This window comes from Clarias gariepinus, chromosome 22, assembly GCF_024256425.1.
Source record: "Clarias gariepinus isolate MV-2021 ecotype Netherlands chromosome 22, CGAR_prim_01v2, whole genome shotgun sequence".
Lineage (NCBI taxonomy): Eukaryota > Metazoa > Chordata > Actinopteri > Siluriformes > Clariidae > Clarias > Clarias gariepinus.
In genome coordinates this window covers 21,548,643-21,570,995 of record NC_071121.1, presented here as the reverse complement: position 1 = coordinate 21,570,995, position 22,353 = coordinate 21,548,643, and the positions used below count along the sequence as shown (strand labels likewise).

Genomic DNA, 22,353 nt, shown 5'->3' with positions numbered 1-22,353 from the left:
AATGCCATAGTGCCATACTTAGCACCGTAGCATGTGACTGAGTGTGAGTGCTTGTGCCCACCAAAACATTGGCACACCATCCAGGGTTTTTCCCACATTATACCTGAAGTTTCCTGGGACAGGCTACAGGGCCCATGTGACCCAATGCAGAATGGATGTGTGGATTGATAGTTGGTTTAAGTCTTACTTTGTAGTTAAGTTTTTGTTATTTTGGATAGAATGATATAGAAAGAACAAGATTAGATAGGATTTGATTAGATTAGATTTAACTTTACTGTCATTGTGAAAAAAATACATGTACAGAGCCAGTTAAATGCAGTTAGCATTTAACCAGAAGTGCAAAAATTGCCTATTTTTAATAAATAATGATTGTGGTAAATAATGGTATAGGTCCATATGTACAGGGGTGAGAAGGAGTGATTAATGTACAGAAGGTGCATAGGTATGGTATATATAGTAATATACAGTATAACTTTGCAAAAAAAAAAGACGTACTAAGAAAAAAAAACATGCTCAAATAATCTAAACATACTGTATGTGCAATACACACATGTACATACATGAACGTCTGTAAAATACAGTATAGTACTCACTCACTTATCGTCTATACCGCTTTATCCTGTGTACAGAGTCACAAAGCACCTGGAGCCTATCCCAGGAGATGTAGGGCATGAGGCGGCGTACCCCCTGGACAGGGTGCCAATCCATTGCAGGGCCCACACACTTACACTCACACATTCATTCACAAAATACAGGCAATTTGGGAATGTCAATCAGCCTCACCTGCACCTGTGGGAGGAAACCAGAATACCCGGAGGCAACCCACCAAGCATGAAGAGGACATGAAAACTTCATGCACACAGACCCCGAGGCAGGAATCAAACCCCGACCCTGGAGGTGAAAGGCGACAATGATACCCACTAAGCCACTGTGAATCACATTATTATATACAAATAATGAATGGTGCAAAGATGCCTTTTGGATTCACAGACAGAAAGTGAAAGTGCAGTAGTGAATTTGTTGATATTCTGTGACCAGAAGTTTTTCATTAACGTTAATGATTAATTATTTTTAATATTCTACATTTATATAGCGTGCTACGATGCCAGGTGGAGAAAAGACATTATCTCATAAATATATGTTTAAAGATTGATGTTGTGACGTAACACAGCGGGATTCTTTTTTTTTTTTTCAGCTGGCTGGGCGAATCGTGCCTCAGAATACTGCACGCGCGCGCCGCATCTGAGCCAATGAGAAGCATTTGTGTCAAGACGCGGCTTTCGGCCATGTTGTGGTTTTAAATGAGGAAGAAGCGGGAGAGGTTATCGTGTAAAAATAAGTTTATGTGCTCTTTTTCATTCAGAGTATTTTTTTTAAAACTCCGGACTCAGTAGGGGGGAAAAACAGCCACAGATAGTGACGTAGGCAGAAAACGGTTCTGAGGTGGCTGAGTTGGACGGATTCTTTCAATTCGTCAGTTATCGTTGGTATTAGCATCGTAGGCTAACTAGCTAGTTAGCTAGGTAGTTGTCGATAGCTTTAGGTTTAAGCTTGGCGAGCTAGCTAGGCGCGTTTACTGGACATGAGGAGTAGGCTAGTCGGCTAACAAAGCTAAGTTAGCAGGTAATTATCCACTAGCATGCGCAGGGCGCGCGCGGGAGTTCCGCGGATGCTGGAGTTCGTTGACGTTAAGTGTCTTTGACCGGTGTGGCTTTTGGAGTTTCCTCACACGAGCTTCAAGATGTTCAATAAATTCTGCGAATGGATTGAAAGTAGACTTGCGACTCTACGCAACGGAGTGCCGGCTGCTGAGCCCGTCCATGTTCGAGACACTCCTTCACAGAGAAAAAGACCATTAGAGAGGTGAGAAGGTCTGAGTTATACTTTAGTAAGGTGTGGACGAGTAATGTGGGGGAAAGTTTGGAGCTGGTTTCCCGGCTTTTAGTCGGATCAGGAAGCCACTGAAAAGTGGGCGGGAAGAAACTCGTGCAGTCAGTACAGCACAGTGGGAAAGCAATCAGACACGTGGTTAGACACACAGGTGCAGCAGCAGGATGCTGGAGGTCTATAGTTACTGACTGTACCTCTGCTCCTGTAACCTCACACGGGTTATCCACCCTCTCTCCCTTTCCTAATTTATCACAGGATAGGGACTAGCAGAAATGAAGTCCCGGTCATCCTGTATTTGTAATTTGGAATGGTATGCTTAGTATTTATATGGTAGCGTGTGGAGTTTGGTTTATACATCATTTTGTTGCTGGAAAACCTAGTTTGGATGTGCCACACACTACCATGTGACAGGTGTGCTGAGAACAATCCAAACATCTGGTCAGTGGTGATTCTGCTCGTATCCCTTTATACCGACGACTGCATATAATATATATATATAATGTGTGTGTGTTAATTGATATATTTATGTATGTTTGCATTTGAGGTGGTAAAATGTTGCTGTTCCCCTAAAATCCTCAAGTTTTTATAAAATTGTTATATTTGGAGAATTGCAATACAAATTGAATCACCACCTATATGTCATGATATACGTAGAATCCACTGTTTCTTTGGTGATTTCCATCCCGAGTATTGATTTGGTTCCAGAACTACAAACAAGTCAGCCTTACTAACCACTTTAGCACAAGTTTGTGTCTGGTGCACCAGCTATTGTGAGTAAAATGTTAAAAAAAAAAAAAAAAACTTCCTGAGTAGACTTACGTGTTCTGAAGCTTAAGAAGTTCTTCAGGGTGTTTAAGGCATGGTTGTGTGGTATTGTTCATCATTGTTGAAATATATAACTTAATAAATATAACTGCTTGTATGCTCCTTATTGTCATTGTTTCACAACCTGTAACAAACCTTCTGTGTTTGACAGTTTGGAAGATGGGGATGGTATTAATCACGAAGATGACAGAGCTGTCAAAAAGTTTAGAATGGGTAAGTCATTATTCCATTCAGCCTCGACAATACAGTTTATGGCGTTTACCAAAATTTGACACATGGTCCCCTTGGTTATGTGTGTTAAAGGAGATATTATGGACACAATGAAGAATGCTGCTGAAGGGGTGAAGACCCATGGCTCCAGTGTTGCTTTGTGGATGCGCAACAGCGTCAGTCCAACGTTGAGGAACGTGCTACCTGCTTCCCCTGGCCCACCTGGAACCCAAATACCATCATCTGATGTAGCCAATTCATCAGGAAATGTGTGGAATGAAAGCAAGGTGCTGCACTGTTTGTAGACACTATGTTGAAACCTGACGTACAGTGAATATGAATCTTATGCTGTGTTGCGTTTTTCTGTGGTAACTTTATATTCTGCAGTTGAGGGAAAATGGCCACAGTTAAATGTAATTAAAAGTGTAGAAATTAAGTTACGTTTGGCTTTCCACTGTCGTTAGATTTCCGCTTAATAGTCTGTCTACTTTGGTCATGTAACCTTTTAATGTCTATAGACTAGCTAAGATAAAAATTACATTCATTGTTTTACATTCTCTATACAAGTTATTTATCTGACATTATGGAATTAATGTTTGTATTCATTTATGGATGTTTTCCCTCTCAGTTGGTCGAAAGACACCATGAAAAGCACAAGGACGCATTCATCGCTCCCCCAACAGCTTTTGAATGGAAGACCATCATTAAATCAGGTAGCATGACAAATATTTTCCTTCAAATTTCTTTCTTGTCGGTGTTTCTCTCTACCATTTTTCCTCTTTTTTTCTTACAGACTCTCTAAGAACCGAAAAGTCTGTCACAATAACAGAGGTCAGCAAACAACATGTACAAGCAAGTGTTCCATCCCATGAGACGTACAAAACCAACGGTCATTCTGTTACTACTTGCACTTCTAAACCATGCCCATCTCCACGACTCGGCCGACCGCTTTACATCAGAGCGCAAAGATCACCAAAGTACGTCCCCTTAGGTTTGCTGTACACTTTTATGTAGTAAAAATTCCCCAAAAGAGGCTGTGTCCTGATTTGGTTGGGGGGAAAAAACAATAGATGTTGAGCAAAGGGATCTGGCAAAATAACATCAAAGCTAATTATATATTAAATTCAATGGCACATGGTGAAATGTTTTTGTTTTGTTGTTTTTTTTCCCTTCATTTCTTATGTAAGGAAACAGTGAGCATTATGCAATGGGAGTGCAAGTCTTGCTCTGGTTGAAACATTCTAACAGTACAACCTTTTGTATTTATAAGTCATAAATGTGATGCTCAAACCGGGTGTTTCAACCTTTGATAAATACATTCAGTCATACCTAGACTTAATGACTAAGCATCATTTAACAAATGGTTTAAATAGATTATGGTTACTGAAATATATCAATATTAGCTTTGTGTTGAAACAAAAATTACAAAGATGTAACGATGTGCAACTTTTTTTTTTTTTTTTTTCCTCAGCCAATTTTCGACACCTGGGTCAAGCACAGGGAACACATCTTACACCAGCATGTATGAAAAAACCTTTCCTATTCGAGTTGTGCAGAATCCCTCTGTCGGCTCCTCCAGTCGTCACTGGAGAGGCAGAACTCACTGCACAGCACAAGAGGTCTGACACTTTCTGATCTAGTCATGCTACAAAAAAGTGGCAAAAACAAGTGTTCTTATCTTATGAATGCACTCTCTCGCTGTTGCTAATTTTTTCAGTCTGTCCGTGAAGAGGAGAAGGAGGTGTACAGACAGTTACTATCCATGGTGTCCGGTGGGCAGTCATCCTTCGTCAGTGACAGCAGTTCTAACCCAGGGATTCGATCACATCGGGATTTGTGAGTGTCATGCAAGACTGTTTCTACATTATCATTCAGGACTGTGTATATTTACTGGAATTTGGCTTTGCAGTTCCAGTTTCCTGACATCAAGTCGCAGACTGCTACAGTGTGCCTCGCCAACAGGCTCAGGAGCAGGAGAGTCCTCTTTCGGTTTATCCAGCTTGTCACCTAGTCCCCAGACCTCGAGCACGATGCACAGTCCTTGTGCACTCTCCAACGGGCCTGAAACACAGTCCTGGTATCCTGATTCAGACGGCAAATACATCACAAGAAAAACAGGGTTGGCCGAGCGGTCAGTGCCATCACCGCCGGCTCTCCAAGATACTTCTTCTCAGGACACACAGTCATCTGGTGTGCACTCTGGTACTTCTATAGCTTTTATAAAAGTAAAATGTTTACTCTGGATATGGCATGTCCCACTGACAGTTATGATATATACAGTTTTTTTTTTGTTCATTTGTTTTTTTTAGTATTTTCCCCTCAGTATTACTATTGACTAGTAAAATTTTATGATGCGTTCTTTTTGTGCGACAGCTGTTTTGATTGCTAACGTAACACGCTCGCATAGCAACCAAACCATGTGACTGTCTTCATTTAGTTAGCCATGTTAGACAACTTGCTCTGTAATAAATCTAATCACTGTAAAGAAAAGCTGGTAAATGATCCACAACCTGTTTATTTTGCTAAGTATGTTACATATGTGAGTAATTCGGTGCGTAGGAGCAACACAGCGGGGCCGCCATCTGTGATCCAGTCATGTTCCCAAAGCTCCATATACAGCCCGAATCAACAGCGTTATGGTTATCTGTAGTAAACTGTGATGTTTGACTAAGCATTATGAATATTATTACACGCCGGCTCTGTGTATAGCTTGGTATACATGGTATTTAGGAAGATTTGTGTGTTTTAATTTGTTTTGTGTGCTTTTTCTGTTAACAGCTCATGATGGGGATTCTGTGATTTTTGTGAAGGAGCAACATGGCAAGAGAACAGAGGGCTCCAGGTAAAGATTATGAAGCTGATTTGTTGATATTCAGCTCTTCATGAGACACAAAGTATACAATTTTACATGAGCAATACGAATATATTTTTTTGTTTGTTTGTTTGTTTGTTTTTGGTCAGCAAGGTGTGTGAATTTATAACATTACTAATTTCTACACTAAGAAAGTTTCATTTCTAAGAAAGTAAATTCAGCCATGCACCCAACAGGCAAATCCTACTTGTTGTGTAATGCTTTCCTTATTTGGTCTAGGTATGAAAATGTAGGCAAATTGCACAGATTCTTTATCCCGTCTTGTTTAGCTAGTCAAATTCCCTTATACAGTGTTACATAATATGGTGCTTATTATTTGGTGGTGGATGTTGTTCCTTAGCACTCTCTCTTAAAAATATATTTTATATTTTACAGCTATTTATCTGGTAATTGTATTTCTTGGAAAAAGAGTGTTTAGAAGACACAAGTTGTCATGTACAGTGAAACCTCAGATTGTGAGTAACGCGGATTGCGAGTGTTTCGCAAGACGAGCAAAGATTTCTAATACATTTTGACTCGGAAAACGCACAAGTCTTAGTTTTGACGCAGAGCGTCATGTGTGTGCGCGTAAAACATTTTATTTTGTGTGTGTACGTATGCGTGTGTGTACAGCGCGTGTAAAACAAAAGCAAGTCTCATTAGAGAGGTAAAAAATAAATTTTCTCTTTCTGCTCAAGGCTTAGCCTGCTCTTTTTGCCTGTGAGCGCGCGTCATTGAACACCGTGCCACACACACAGACTCCTCCTACTTTCACCTCCACAAACACACACACTCTTTCTCTTTGCTCTACACAGAAACACTGCTCTGTCGCGATTCTTTTTGAAGGTAAAGTGCAGGTTTAATTTTTACTTTACATCAGTAATTTTGTTTGTGTGTCGCTCAATCGAGTGTCGTTAGAAAGATTTCTTGTTTATTTTTTCAGATAAAACAGTGTTTCTGTTGTGTGCGCGCAAATGTGTGAAAAGAGGGGAGGAAGGGTAACTGTAAGACGAGATGGTGGAGTGGGGGAGGGGCTCCTTACTTTAGCGTCTCTCACACACACAAACACACACACATACGCCTGTGCGCACAAACAGAAACACTTATCTGTCGGGATTTATTTATTTATTTATTTATTTATTTTTAGAAACGTAAAGTGCAGGTTAATTTGTTTTATTTTCACTTAATATTTAGTTAAAATTTTCTTTTTGGGGGCTGTGGAACGAATAATTTGAGTTTCTGTTATTTCTTATGGGAAAATTCAATTTGGTTTACGAGTATCTTGGAATAGGAGTCCGCGTCCGGAACGAGCTTTCCCCAAATCACTGAAACAATACCGTCCCAGACATGGCAAGACCATCGTCTGGGAAACATGCTCTCTTATTATTCTTCGGGAGTTAACAAGTTTCTTTCCTCCATCTTTGCAGCATGCCATGTTTTCAAGCAGAGTTGTGGATCAAAGAACTGTAAGTGTTTTTTCTGTCCTGTTTCTTTCTTGAATTCAGTTAACTTATAATCCAGTTATCGTAACATCAGTTTACATTTGTGTCCTACCCGTGTGCATATAGGACAAGCCTTTATGATGCTCGTGCTCGGGAGAGACGGAAGCTAATAGAGGAGCAGGAGGCTCTAGCGTTTCAGCTTCTGCGTCAGGTGAGCTAGGTGCCTCCCCTATACATACTTTTCTCGCTGTGTTTGCAGCATTTCTTATTTCTCACTTTCTGTACATAATTTTGTGTGAAATAGCGTATTTCTGGCGAGGGTAGAGCTAATTTGAAAGGTGTGGAGCTGCGTGTGCGGGTCCCTCTAGAAAAAGAGGTTCCTGTAACGACTGTTGTTGAAGAACCCAAGCCTGAAGCAGAGGAACAGGAATTTCCTGAATTGACAGAGGTAAAAAAGAAACTGCCTGCTTTAGTCTACATAACAGTTGAACAGCCAAAGATCTAGCTAATGTATCTAAATCATTAAAATCACTATATCTCGGGTCATAGCTTTTGTACATCAATATTATAACGCTATCCTAGATCAGATATCTTCAACACCAGTTCCGGTGTGCAGTAAAATGATTCTGCTGCCTTAACACACTTTTTAAACGTGATGACCCTATTATAGTTTACAGACATAATAAGTGTGATGGTGTGCTCTAACAAGGAATATTAAAATTGTACATGTGGCATGCAGGCCATGGAAAATGAGGTAAGCCATGCACTAAGAGGAGGAAGTCAGGACGATGTGCTCAGCGAGGGATTCCGCCTCACTATCACCAGAAAGGACCTGCAGACCCTTAGCCACCTCAACTGGCTCAACGATGAGGTCAGTGTGACTTCAACAAATTGGAGGCAACCTGCACTGGCAAGAATGCAGGAATAATGTTATTTTTGCCACATGACCAATTCATATGCTTAATTTATTTTTAATACATTATTTCTTAATGCTTAATTTTTATATATTTTTTTTTTGCTAAAGGTGTAAAAATTATAGCTAATGTCTGAGAGAAATCATCAAATCTACCTCTTTATGTACAGGTGATAAACTTCTACATGAATATGCTGGTGGAGCGCAGCAAGTCCCCCCACCTGCCTTCTGTCTACACCTTCAACACTTTTTTCTTTCCAAAGCTGCGCAGCTCGGGATATTCAGCTGTCCGACGCTGGACCAAGAAGGTGGACATCTTCTCTGTTGACATTATCCTGGTGCCTGTCCACCTAGGAGTGCACTGGTGTCTCTCTGTAAGTCACACAGCTTTTCCTAGAATCGGTGCTTTTCAGTTCAGGCACACTTAAAGTGATTTCTGCTCATTATTGTTTCCTTTATTCGCATGGTTTGCATTTTTCCGTTTTAGCTGAGATGTTATTCCAAAGCCCTGGATAATTCCTTATGATATAAATACATGCTGAAGCTGTATGAAATAGAAAGATGAAAATATGAAATGGTTTCTGTAGTTTTAAGCCATGTTTGTTATCTCTCTCTCTCTCTCTCTCTCTCTCTCTCTTCCTCTCTCGTGTCCCGGTCAGGTTGTGGATTTCCGCAAAAAGGCCATCACATATTTTGACTCCATGGGTGGGAAAAATGACGAGGCGTGTCGGATTTTGCTGTAAGCACTTTTCCAGAGTGAGAAAATGAACCGGGGATGGCTCATTTTACATAAATCCATTGCATTTTATATGTTTAATTTATGCCGGTCATATAACTGTTGTCTAGACTTTTTGTGTGGAAATTAATGGCCATGTTTCTATTCCACAGAAATTATTTGAAGCAGGAAAGTGAGGACAAAAAGAAGAAAGAGTTTGTTACCTCAGACTGGATTCTTCATAGTAAAAAACGCAATGTAAGTTAAACAGTCACACAGGATTCTGAAGCCTGTATCATTAAGATAAATAATACAAAAATATTTTTTTTATGTGCATGGTACAGCAAAACTTAATCTGCCTTCGGTTAAAATTTGCTTGTCATTCTTTTCATGTTTTCCATTTCTAGTAACACGTAGTGGAGTAGTGGTGGTTTTTTTGGTGGTTTGCTTCTTTGTAATGTGGTCCTTTTTAAATCTCAAAGCCAAATTCAGTAATATATTTCATGTGTAAACATTTTAATTGTCATTATAAAGTACACGCTGTTGTATGTTTGTTCGCTGATGCATAATTGTTCGGATCAACATTAAAAAGGTGGCAAAATTATGATCCTCTCTCTGTATAAAACCCTCTAGGAGATTCCCCAGCAAATGAATGGTAGTGACTGTGGGATGTTTACATGCAAGTATGCTGAATACATCACCAAAGACAAACCAATCACATTTACACAGGTAGGCTTGTTAATTGATGCTTCTGAAGTGTGTGTTGTGGGTATTTGATTTTTTTATTTTATTCTTTCATTTTTAGAGCCGTTATGACATGATGCCTTTTTTTTTTTTTAGAAACACATGCCGTATTTCAGGAGGCGGATGGTGTGGGAGATCTTAAACCGGAAACTTTTGCGATAAGACAGTGTTGCGAAGATGTGCCTGGGAAAGCAATGACACAATGCTCTATCTCAGAGGTTTTTTTTTTTATTTTTTAAATTGAACTTGATACCTCAGATTGGACACTTGAGTAAAAAACAGACATAGAAGTGGTGCATTGACACTTTTTTAGCTGGTGTCCTATTTTGCTGATGCCCAGCCTGTTTGAATTATTAAGGACACCTGCAAATGGACCCTGCGAAGCCCAAGTGTTTTTCTCATAATTATTCACTCATGTTCTCTGTAACATTCAACAACTACCTGGCATGCTTTTGCCTTTTTCTGTCTCTGCAAGTTTTCTATCCGAGTTCTATGCCACCTATGAAGAACTTGTAACTGTATGCTCCATCAACTGTTTTTTCTTTTTAACATTTATTTATTTCTTCTTTTTTTTTTCTTTCAGCAATGTTGAGTTCAGAATTCTCACTCCCTATTCAAAGTCATAATTGTTATTGTTTTAAATTAGACTTTTTTATTTTTTTGGATAAAGCTATAAATCTGACAATCCCAATTTTTTATAAGAAAACCAAACTTGCAAAATAACACTATATTTTTGATGTCAAAAACATTTGTATTTTACAAAACATTTCTGAACTAATGTGCCACAGAGATTTTTTATTACATAATAGCATAATTGCACTTGTACCTGCAAAGGTCTAATTGACAGCAGTTATGACTTCAGTCTGATTTCTTTCTGAGGAAGGTTAATTCAGCCGAGGCTCCACATGGTAGCCAACAAACACTTTGCGACGGTTATTTTTGCTACAGGATGGGACATGCGGCAGAGTGGCAAATCGGATCAGCGTGATTTATTTGTATAGAGGTCCGTGTAGGGCAGCTTGACCTGTAAATAAAACCAGCAGTATAGCATCCTTGTTTTTTTTTTGTTTTTTTTATATATCGACCCCAGGGGATATTCGCCTCTCTTAATGTAAGTGTACTATATTTAGATACTTGCAGCTGTTTCTAGTTTTGTCTTCACTATATTTGGAGCTATTGTACATACCGTGTCAACACAGAAAAACTGAAGTGATATTTAATACATTTTTTGTACCTTTTATTATTATTTTGTATGTAGATCTGGGCTTTCCAGAAATAAAATCCTGAGGCTGAGGGTCCCTGGATTGACTTGCTGTACAATTCATTTTTTGCTTGCTTATTGATTGCAGATGAATTTTGCCAGAAAAAATATAAAAACAGTATAATTGCTCAAAAATGCTCTACACTAAAAATACATGTATTTGGACCGCTTCATTCGGTACACAATGTTCTGTTCAGGTTGGAGGTTGTGATCCGAGTGAATACGATCTAGCTGTAACCTATTCTGGGCAATTTCCTCAATTAACTCAGTTCACAAATAAATTAACATAATTTAATTAGTGTGTTAAGATTTTCAAAAAGTTTGAAAGTCATTTATGTGTGTATATACTATATGTGTGCACTTCTAAATTCAAACATACCTAAATGCTTTTTAAATGTTTAAACCACAAAGGGGAGAAAAGTCTGCCGCCTTAACCTGACAAACACCTCCTATAAGCCTGTACTGCTCACAAACACTGCATGCTTAAAAAAAGTTAATAAATACCAAACCGTGACTTTTGTGTACCTTACACCCTTAATATTTGTGCATACCAAGACTTTGCTATGAAGTGCTGAAAGTGGTAATGTAAATACAATCTTTCCCTGGAGCTTCTCTTCAAATCTGCCCTTGTTCTGAATAAAATTAACCTGAATGTTTATTCTATTTCACCACTCTGAACTCAGCGCTGTGCTGTGAAACCCTTAGATAACATAACACTATGTTAAGAGAAGCCATGACTGATCATCCTCTGGTCAATCATCTGGTCCAAATTGTACTATAGGGTGCTTACTGGGCAAAAAATAATCCTTTGCAAGTTCACCATTATAGAAAAGGTCATTGGTTAGTAAGGTTCATTATGATTGTGGGAGGAAGTCCAGCTTCAACCAAAGAATTATAATTAACTAGGTATCAAACCATTTAAGACATAATGATTACAGGTGACAGTGATGCGCAGAACCTCAGTCTCATCAGGTAGAGCCATGGTTGTCAGTGATTTGTTTTGCCATCATCAAAGAGGTTCAGTTGCATCTTGCTAAAACTTGTCATTAGTGCCTCTGCTTCACCATTGTGAAGTCCCACTAGGGAAGCTATCCATGGATGGGCTCACCTAAGGGGCAATTTTTGCTAGGTGAGGTGTACCATCTGACCTCATGGTTCCTTGGTAACTGATCTACCTAATTGTCACAATATTATCTTCTAATGTTGTGCCACCACTTTTATTAGTAGGTCACCATGGAAGAGTCAGTTATCCACATGATGTGTATGAGGTAAGACATTAAGGATAGCAGCATGATGGGTGTTTTTTTGGAAAAAAATATATCCTGGATCACTTCATCAATGTTTTTTGGGAGATTTTGGCATGTACATCAGAGCTTTAGGGTTACTGGTTGAACACTGAGTTAGGGGAAAGTCTGTAAGGAGTTCTTAACTTTGTGTCAATCTGGGTTTCCTTTAACTGGCCAAAACATGTAGGTAGACAAATTGGCTAGACCAACTTTTAGTGTAGTCAATTTGCCACGTAATTGCTGTGTATCCAGTAAAGTGTGACAGAATGTGTGTGCATGGTGCATAACACTGACATTAGTCTGCTATATATTTTCGTTGGTAATAACATTCAAATTATAGACAAAAAACTAATAATAACACCATGCTTGACTACCTACCAGATTACCTGATGTATTGTAACACAGATATAAGAGTAACCTAGCAACTGATAGATTCTTCTCTGCTGATTAACTGTTTAAAAAAAAATAAACAACCATGTTATTATGACTTAAGGATATTCATTGTCAGAAGTTTGACCTGTCATCATAATGTGATTGCCTTAGACAATGTACAAATACATTGCCTGCCCCCCCCAAAAAAAGTCATACGCTTTAGGATTTTATTCAATCACCTTTAGCTTTGATGATGTGATGGCCAGTTCATGTGTGAAAATGATTCCTTGTACTCCCAGAACAACCCTTTCATGATTTTATTTCTGTAATATACCCATGCCAAGTCTCCATAGATATGACAACCTGCTTATCTAGTACATTCAGATCATCAGGTGAAGTTGCTGAGCCTACACCTGACCACCTGAAGTAAACCCAGATCATAATGCTGCATCCAGAGACTTGTACAGTGGACATTTTCCATCACTTTATGCGTTTCCCTTTTTACCTGGATGGACTCGGGTAAAAAGACTCAGGTCCCAATCCTGTAAGTTCTCATCATATTGTGTGTGTGTGTGTATATATATATATATATATATATATATATATATTTACCATGCAACTTCACCAAGTGTTTAAGTAATCTTCATTCATGAATTTTTTTCCAACCATGTTTCATCCACAACGTTGCCGTTTCAGAATTATGTTTTCATCTTTTGATAAGGTGTTGAAGGGTTTTTAACCTAGTTTTACACATTTAAAATCTCCTTAGTTGTTTTCTTTGCTTGATGCAGGGCAGTGTGTGTGTGTGTGATTCCTCCTGAATTTGGCATTAGTTAAAGGTTGTGACGCTATGTGCATATAGTCTTCAAACATTTCAGTACCCATATAGACTGCACTGAGCCGAGCCATCAGACGAAAGAGGTTCTCCCAACTCCAGATCAGGTGATGGACCTGGAAATCCATTGCTATTTGGAATTGCACTATTTTAGTCAACATTTAATGGTCAGGGACAGGGTATGTGCCGGGCCTGGGTGTAAATCATGTACCTGTTTTTGAAAGTCACATGGATGTGAAATATCACAAACGTATGCAGAAGTCCATGCTATGCTGGCATTTAATTATTTTAGGAAAGTTTTCTGTCAGTTTTCTGGAAAAAAAAAAGACAATTTCTTATTAAATAAGAAAAAAAAAATCTCAAAAGAGTAGGACCTCGATTCTGAGACAAAGCAGCATTTTAGGGACAGAGGCAGAACAGCATGTCTATGATCTTGATTTCACTATTAATAAAATCTGACCTTCGTTAAAAATAGCAACTGTGAGTCACGTCATACTGCTGGGTGATGTGGACGTCTACAACGGAGCATTTTTTTTTTTCCACCGGGGTTTTTAACTGCTTTCGAGTCACGTTTAAGCAGCTTGTTCCATATTTAATTAAAATTTTTGATATTCAATAAAAAAATGCAGCAAAACCTGCAAAAAAAAAAACATTGCCTTTTCTATGTACAAAAGACTACCTCTAAAACAGACTTGTAAAGCAGTCACAGATTTCAAACAAGTGTGGGAAATGAAAGAAAAAGAAAAATAGTTTAAAAATAAACTACTAACTACTGTTCTAAAATGGTCTCTGTTTCACACTGGATGACCAAATAAAGGTGTATTTTAGGTGCCAAACAAAAAGTGTGTGTGTGTGTGTGTGTGAGAGAGAGAGAGAGAGAGAGAGAGACCATGTGTGTTTGTACATGTGTGAATGTTTGCTAGCTTTCATTGCCCTCCTTTGTGAGTCAATAGCTTCCTTCATGTTGTTTTTAATGCTGCCAAAAGAGGTTAAACTTTCCATTGCTTGGTCTCTGTACTCTTGAAAGAGTCTCCAGTAGAATTAATGTCTGGTTCCTTTAATTGACTAGGGGACAGGCTCCTTTAGATGTCAGTGTCTCTCCTTTGATGTCCACAGCAGCAGAAACTGGAGACACGCTGACTGCTGATTCCTGCATGGATGAACTGCGGGACCAAACAGACACGCTGTCAATTGAAGTGCACAAGGAATTTCCTGCAGCTTTCAGTGTTCTAGATCTTCCTAGTGATCAAATTCAAGGTGTCGACGGGGCTTTGGTACGTAACTGCACTCACTCACTGGGCACTTTATGATGAACACCGGGACTCCTGCTCATTAATGCTTTCGGAATTTAGAGTATAACATCATGCAGCTGCAGGTCAAAAGCTTTCACATCTATTATCAGAATAAGGAAAACGCACAGAAAAGCGGGAGTTCTGTAGGAGAAAAAACGCTTTGTTTATGAGACTGGTACTGGAGCAGAAAAGCGTCTCTGACACACATGGAAGATTTTAAAAGAATAATGTTGTAACTACAAAACACACATTTTGCACATCCTAAACTGGCTGGGTCAGATGAAACTGTTCATTCATTCATTCATTCATTCATTCATTCATTCATTCTATACCGCTTATCGTGTACAGGGTCGCGAGCACAAGACTTCATGGATAAAAACCTTCTACCTCGATGGTATACAAGCACTAGTGTAACAGTGGGATGTACCGGGTGCCAATACATTACAAGGCACAAGCGAACACGCACTCACTCAGGCAATTTGGGAACGGCGATTAGGCTAATCTGCATATTTTTGGGTCGTGGGAGGAAACCCACCAAACGCGCGGAGAACAAGCAAACTCCACCCACGCAGACCCCAGGCGTGACTCAAACCCAAACCCAAACCCTCGATCCTGGAAGCGCGAGGCCACAATGCAGCCCAGGTGAAAATAAATTCATACATCTTATATCATGTTGGACTGGTAGAACTTGTAGCACTCAAAACAAATCACTCTCTCTTTTATGAACAAGGAAACCCACCTTTTTCTTCATTTGCCATGCTGGTAGGAAAATGCCGGATGCTCCGTGGCTGCCTCGATAGTAACCTGCGGCTGCTGGACGCCGTTTTCCTACAGTGTTATTTAACATGTGAGCAACAGATATATTCGGGGAAAACAATCAACTCTACTCGGTTACTGTTGCTGCTTTACCTCGACTGTGACACTGGCAGGAGGCACTTGGGTGTACTGGGGTATGTAAGTCCCTTGCATAGCTGTGTTTGCAGGTATATACTGAAAACATCGAGAGGAGAGAATCGTATTACAATTGAAAAAATGTCAGGAGTAAAACATGATGAGGCATGCTGTTAGGTGAAAATAATCAAGAATGTGGGTTTGAGATGTGGCCAAGTGTTACCACTCAGAAGTCGATTATTTTTCAATAAAATTCTGCCCTGAAGTTTTAAATCCTCTTGAACATTCACATAAAAACTGTTTTGTCTTCCATAAATGTTACATCATAATGTCTCCTTACAGAAACCTTCGCCAAACTATTATACTGTGCATAACAACCACCTTTAATATAAACCTGTGATTTGCCTTGCAGTCAGAGCTTCTGTCAGAGCTGCTGTTCTAGAACGTTAATTAACACCTTCTGGCCGATCTGCTCTGAGAAATGAACAGCGCTGGGGTAGAAAACATCATAACTCATGACTGTCGCGGTTGGCATGGTGTTGAGCGTTAGGGACTCACCGTGCCGCTGCTGCCGAGGGAAAGATGGCTGAGCTGCTGGGTCAGTGGCATCATGGCAGCAGGCTGGATGGATAGACCGTGATCCATGGTTGGGGTAAGCAGTGGTCCCTGTGGAAGTCACACAAACAAAAATATGTGCAAATGAAATAAGAAGCATACAGTAGGAGCAGTAAATTAATGGATGACACGCTGCTGCAGTGGAAGACCTACTGTGGGCTGCATGAGGTACGACTGATGGTGCATCCAGGATGGATTGTGAACCTGTCGTAAAGGAAAGAATTGTTTTTTGTCAAGTAAGCACACATTATATATATATATATATATATATATATATAGTTGTTTATTAAAAAATTATACTGTATATATATAGTATATATACCGTATATACCGTATATATATATATATATATACAGTGCATCCAGACAGTATTCACAGCGCTTCACTTTTTTCACATTTTGCTATGTTACAGCCTTATTTCAAATCGGATTCAATTCATTATTTATCTCAAAATTCTACAAACAATACCCCATAAAGACAACATGAAAGAAGTTTGGAATCACGAGGACTGGGCTGCCCAGCCGAAGTTAGCGATCGGGGGAAAAAGGCTTTAGTCAGGAAGGTGACCAAGAACCCGATGAGCACTCTGAAAGAGCTAGTGTTTCTCTGTGGAGAGAGGAGAACCTTCCAGAAGAACAACCATCTTGTAGCATCATACTCAAAAAGACTTGAGGCTGTAATTGGCGCCAAAGGTGCCTCAACAAGAAAAAAAAAATCTCATGGTCTGATAGTCCTTCAGGTGCCTTTTGGCAAACTTCAAGCAGCTGTCATGTGGCTTTTACTGAGGAGTGGCTTTCATATGGCCACTCTACCATGCAGGCCTGAGTGGTGAAGTGCTGCAAAGATGGTTAGTCTTCTGGAAGGTTCCTCTCTCATCACAGAGATGCTGGAGCTCTTTCAGAGTGACCATCGGGTTATTGGTCACTTTCCTGACTAAGGCCCTCCTCTCCCAGGTTGCTCACTTTGGCCATACGGGCCACTCTAAGAACAGTCCTGGTGCTTCCAAACGTATTCCATTTATGGATGATTGAGGCCACTGTGCTCATCTGGACTTCAATGCTGCGGAAATTTTTCTGTAACCCGACACAATCCTGTCTCTGGGTCTACAAACAATTCCTTGGACTTCATGGCTTGGTTTGTGCTCTGACATGCCCTGTTAACTGTGGGACCTTATATAGACATGTGTGTCTTTCCAAATACAGTGGAAGCTTGGATTGCGAGTAACCTGGTTTGCGAAAGTTTTGCAAGATGAGCAACAATTGTCCATAAATTTTGTCTACAGACACGATTCTCTTTAAATTTAAAGTGCAGATTAATTTGTTTAAGTTTGTTAAACAAATTGTTGATCAGATGGAGATATACACGTGTTTTGATATACGAGCACGCTTCTGGAACAAATTATGCTCGCAATCCGAGGTTCCACTGTAATGTCTAATCAACTGAATTTACCCCATGTGGACTCCAATTGAGTTGATGAAACATCTCACGGATGAGGATCAATGGAAACACGATGCACCTGAGCTCAATTTTGAGTGTCATGGCAAAGGCTGTGAATACTTATGTACATGTGATTATTTATTATAACGCTTTTCTTTTTTGTTGTCTTTATGAAATATTTTTTGGTAGAATTACTGAGAAAAATAATTAATTTAATCCATTTTGAAAATGTAAAAAAAGTGAAGCACTGTGAATACTATCTAAATGCACTGTACACACTGTATATATATGCTTCGTGTTTTTTTTTGGTTTGTTTGTTTTTTAGGGAGGCTTAAATCCCTAATTACAAGGGTGTTTGAGTCAAACCGGGCCTTTTAATTGCGCGAAATAACAGAACACAGTTATGAGAGTGGCAGCATGTTAGCGTAGCGGTTAGCACCACAATTATAACCCTATGAGAATGACTGCAGTGGGCTCTGAGCCACCTCAGCTGGGATCATCATTCACAGACGTACTGCCTTCTTTAAATATTTGCACAATTACATTTCTGTAAACTTTTATCTCATGTCTTCTACAAATCTGTTTCATTCATCACACGTCCCAGTTTGACTTGAACGCCGCTTGTATTAATAAATAAACATGACAGCACTGAAAGCACTTGAGAAAAGAAACACTTTAAAGGTGAACCTGCACAATTGTCGCCCAAAGCCTTATGAAACGAGCTAAAATATATTTGGAAAAATAATAATAATACATTTTTAAACGTATACGCAGCTCTAGGTGCACTAGACCTAGAATTAGTCCTCATGTTGGAAACTTTAAAATAATAATTTACTATAAAATATTAATTTTAGAAATCAAGAGTAAAATAATAATGGCTCTTAGGTCATGCACACTGGGAAAAAAAATACCTTTAAGCATCACTGTGGAACCCTACAGAATATGTGAATTAAAGATGGATCTAAGAAAATCTAAAAATCCTCCAAAAAAACCTTGACAAAACTGAATAAAAATGTGGTTTAAAAAAAAAAAAAAAGTTTCCCTGACCTTCTATAGTTGACATTTCAAACACTGTGACTGAACACCTCCGTACTCTTATTAACTTTATATGGACTTTGTGTTGGCACACAGACAGACAGGGCTGCAAGAAATAACAAGATTTTAAGTAGGAAAAAAAAAAAAACTACTGTGAGGCATGAAAACAGCCCTGACCTGGTATGTTGAAACAGGGGAATGCATGTAGGGAGAGACGGAGGTTTGTGTGATCATTCTGTTGGGAGCAATGCAGTAGGGAGAGGAGAAGAACCTGCAGGGGGAGACACGCACACAAATACAAACATGCCACTTTAACAGCTCTAGCTGTACTGGTGATAAATGATTCTCCATTATCTAGCAGAGGATGCAGTGTTAGTGTTAGTACAGTACTGCGCAGAAGGCTTGAGCCAACCCTCTTCTCTTTATATTTCGCCTCCAAAGAGCTGGATGAAGTATTTTTTCATGTAGTCTTGAGGAATAGTTTCTCCAGGCTTCTCTTCCTGAAAGACTTCTTTTTTTGCCTCCCATTTTTTGGCAGGTTTTTGTCCCTTATTGTGAATCATTCAAGTATATAAGACATCTAATTTAGCGCATGATTGGAACAGTCAAGAGGGGAAATGAGGCTGCTGCTGAGGTTGTTGTAAACAAACAAGTTTAAAGTTGTATATTCAGGCTCTTTGCAGTAAAATATTGTGCCTGTTTCTTTAATCTACATCATTCAATTTAATTTATTATGGTGAAACGACTGACGCAGAGTCGAGACTTTTGCACAGCACTGTATATCTGGCTAAAAAAGCACAAAATAAATAACTCACCCATTCTGTAGGGTCGGGGTCGGGTCATAGGTCAGCATCATTCCACCCTGCGGTGAAGAGAACCGAGTGTAAGAACTCCAGTTATAGAAAACTAATCAACAGTTTTTGGTTATTGCCCAAACAATCTTATAAATTTAATGAATAAAAAAGACATGACTGGGGATGAATAAACAAGACAAATGTTTGGTGCAAGAAACAAATATTATACAGTATTTTATTTTTAATTATTATAATTTCTCACCGTATCCCCATCTCTCGTCCACGGCCGACCATTTAGAAGATATTTCCCCTGACTCTGACGTTTCCTCTGTCCTCCATCGGCAAACTTGCACAGCAGAGGTTCTGTAGGCACTGAACAAAAAAAAAAAACTGAATTAAACAACTGACAAATATCTATTAAACAGGCTCAAAAATACACTGAAATCATCATTTACCTGCCACTCCAGGTGGTGTCTTGATGTATTTCCCATTGAAATGCTGAATAACAGCCTCGCATTTTTCTGTCGATTCCATCCTGTTAAGGATTTTACTCATTATGTTTATACCATCAAAGCACAACACAGAACACATAGGCTTGAATTATATCTTTTTGTGTGTGTGTGTGGTGTGTGTGTGTGTGTGTCTTGAAAAAGGCAGGCTGAATTTACCTGGCGAAGCCGACTCCTCTACTGGCACCGTTGGCATCACGGAGAATGCGTGTGGAGATGACCTGACTGAAGGGCTTCAGCATGCTCTCCAGCTCCTGTTCATCCATGGACAGGGGCAAGTTGGAGATATAGAGGTTGGTAGGATCCTGCTCCTGTTGCTACAGAAAGAGACTGAATATTAGATCTGTAAGCATTTTGTAATACGACAAGAATTTGAGTTTCCATTAACTGTTGTGAAAACACAAAGGGAAAGTTTAGTATGAAACAAAAGTACAAAAATACAAAGTTTTTTGGGGATTTTCCCCTGAATTCCTCCCTAATTTAGTCATGTCCAATTCCTCCCTGTCACTAGGGGCACTCCACATTAAGGCTTCTACTACCACTCAGCCGGGTGGGCCGAAGACTGTCACGCGTTTCCTCCGAATCATGTGACACCAGCCGACCGCATCTTACCGAACTGCTCGCTCACGCACCGTTGGGGGCGGCGTAACACACTCGGAGGACAGCGCGATCCGCTCCTTCCGCTTGCGTGAGCTCGCAGGCGTCCCTGGTTGGTGTAGAGCCGTCATTAATGTGGGAGCACTAACTACCTCTCATCCCTTCCCCCAGAAAGAGCTCGACCAATCAGCTGCAAGAGGTTACACCATCACCCAAGAATCAAACTCGCGATCTCCGAATGATAGGGCGAGCACTTCATCACTGCGCCACTCGGAGGCCCTTTACTACAGAGTTTAATAGAAAAGTTTGAGAGTACTATGCTATAGGAGCAAAAAAGAAGAGCTTGAGTTGAACATGAGGATGGCAGGTGTTGAAAAAGGTGAGTAGAGTAATAAAGTATGATAGATGAAAACTGAGTTGAATATAAAAGAAGGACAGATGAAGGTTTTGAGGTATTAAAGAGTGACATATTTAGTAAGAGTTGGATGTTGGAGGATGAAAGATGATGGAAGAGTGTGAGATGAATACAAGGAAGAAGAGTTGGAGTTGAGTATGAGAGGATAAAGAATGAAGAATAAGTATTCAATTCAATTAAATTTTATTTGTATAGTGCTTTTAACGATTTACATTTTCACAAAGCAGCTTTACACAATCAAAAGAATTAAGTTTGTAGAAGTATGAGTTGTATGTAAAAGAATGAGAGATGGAGGAAGAGTATAAGTTGAATATAAAAAAGTGATTGATGAAGGAAGAGTTTGAGCTGTATGTATAAGCACATAAAAAGTGAACTAAGGGTTTGATTTGTATGGAAGAGAATGAGAGATGAAGGAAGAGTATGGGCTCAATATAAAAGCACTGTGAATGAAGAAAAAGTTTTATGAATGTAATCGTCGGATGAATGAAAAGGTTCAGTTTTGTATAAGTAGATGACGTGAAGAAAGAGTTTGAGTTCTTGAGCTGGATGACAAATGAAAGATGAGTTCAGGATGAATATCGGACGCTGGATGGAAGAAAAGTGTGAGTTGAATATAAGAAATGGATGGATGAAGAAGGGGTTTGAGCTGTATGTAAGAAATCGATGGATGAAGAAGTGGACGACGTGAAGAAAAAGTTTGAGTTCTTGAGCTGAATGATGAATGATAAAAGAGTTCGGTATGAATATAATATGATGGGTGAAGGAAGAGCGTGAGCCGCGTGTAAGAGATAGCAGATGAAGGAAGTTTGAGATTGGGTTGAATGAAAGTGTATAGAATGAATTAAAGTGCATGATGAAGAATGTGAGGTTGGGTTAACGATGCTATAGGAGCATGAGCTAAGTGTGATATATGAGAGTAAAGGACGTTTCGGTGGAATATAAGATGTAATTTGATCCACAGTGAATAAAAAGAGCAAGAAGGATGGGTTTGAGATGGGTTTGAGGCAGAGTTAATAGCGTAACAGCACTACTATCTTTAGACTTCAATATTACAAGAAAAGCGGCTATAATGTGTGTATGTGTGTGTCTTTGAATATGTATTCCACTGGCATGGCAGTCAGTACCAAGTCCAGACAATTATTCATTGACTTACATCTTCAGCTTACATCTAGATAAAAGATGCCAAGAAAACCGGCTTGGAGATGTTCGGGTTGTCAACTTATTACCATATGCACATCCTAATTGGCCCTGTAACATGACAGCACATAGCATGATATGCACCCTCACCTGAGCGCAAATACATCCAGAGAATGCATGCTTATGCATGCCCTCAGCCAATTAGTTTTTTTTTTTTTCTTTTTCATATTCCGCTGCAACAGGAGGTGGCTTTTCACCGAGGAGGATGTTCGCACACCTTTCTCTCT

The 22,353-nt window shown here is 39.4% G+C and overlaps 2 protein-coding genes across 4 annotated transcripts in view; one reads left to right on the top strand and one right to left on the bottom strand.

Moving 5' to 3' along the window:
* Positions 1-1,290: 1,290 nt before the first annotated feature.
* Positions 1,291-10,894, top strand: senp1 (SUMO specific peptidase 1). 2 transcript variants are annotated; one of them, XM_053483371.1, is made up of 18 exons: positions 1,291-1,863; positions 2,867-2,928; positions 3,019-3,212; positions 3,554-3,638; positions 3,719-3,902; positions 4,397-4,544; positions 4,643-4,761; positions 4,835-5,115; positions 5,704-5,767; positions 7,204-7,242; positions 7,345-7,429; positions 7,523-7,666; positions 7,958-8,089; positions 8,302-8,505; positions 8,791-8,870; positions 9,020-9,104; positions 9,480-9,575; positions 9,687-10,894. In XM_053483371.1, the coding sequence occupies exons 1-18, from the start codon at positions 1,742-1,744 to the stop codon at positions 9,750-9,752; spliced, it is 2,190 nt and encodes a 729-aa protein (XP_053339346.1). In that variant the 5' UTR covers positions 1,291-1,741; the 3' UTR covers positions 9,753-10,894. The 2 variants fall into 2 exon arrangements, with proteins under 2 accessions (XP_053339346.1, XP_053339345.1); XM_053483370.1 differs by having other exon boundaries at positions 4,835-5,127.
* A 2,251-nt stretch (positions 10,895-13,145) lies between these two features.
* Positions 13,146-22,353, bottom strand: part of rbms2b (RNA binding motif, single stranded interacting protein 2b) — a 29,208-nt gene continuing 20,000 nt past the window's right edge. For both annotated transcript variants that reach the window (XM_053483349.1, XM_053483350.1), the window contains exons 5-14: positions 20,077-20,234; positions 19,864-19,943; positions 19,671-19,780; positions 19,430-19,476; positions 18,792-18,885; positions 16,296-16,346; positions 16,086-16,193; positions 15,546-15,626; positions 15,376-15,464; positions 13,146-14,507 (exon numbers count right to left, since the gene is read on the bottom strand). In XM_053483349.1, the coding sequence (XP_053339324.1) occupies positions 15,384-15,464; positions 15,546-15,626; positions 16,086-16,193; positions 16,296-16,346; positions 18,792-18,885; positions 19,430-19,476; positions 19,671-19,780; positions 19,864-19,943; positions 20,077-20,234 (810 nt within the window). In that variant the 3' untranslated portion in view covers positions 13,146-14,507; positions 15,376-15,383. The remainder of the gene's footprint in view (positions 14,508-15,375; positions 15,465-15,545; positions 15,627-16,085; positions 16,194-16,295; positions 16,347-18,791; positions 18,886-19,429; positions 19,477-19,670; positions 19,781-19,863; positions 19,944-20,076; positions 20,235-22,353) is intronic.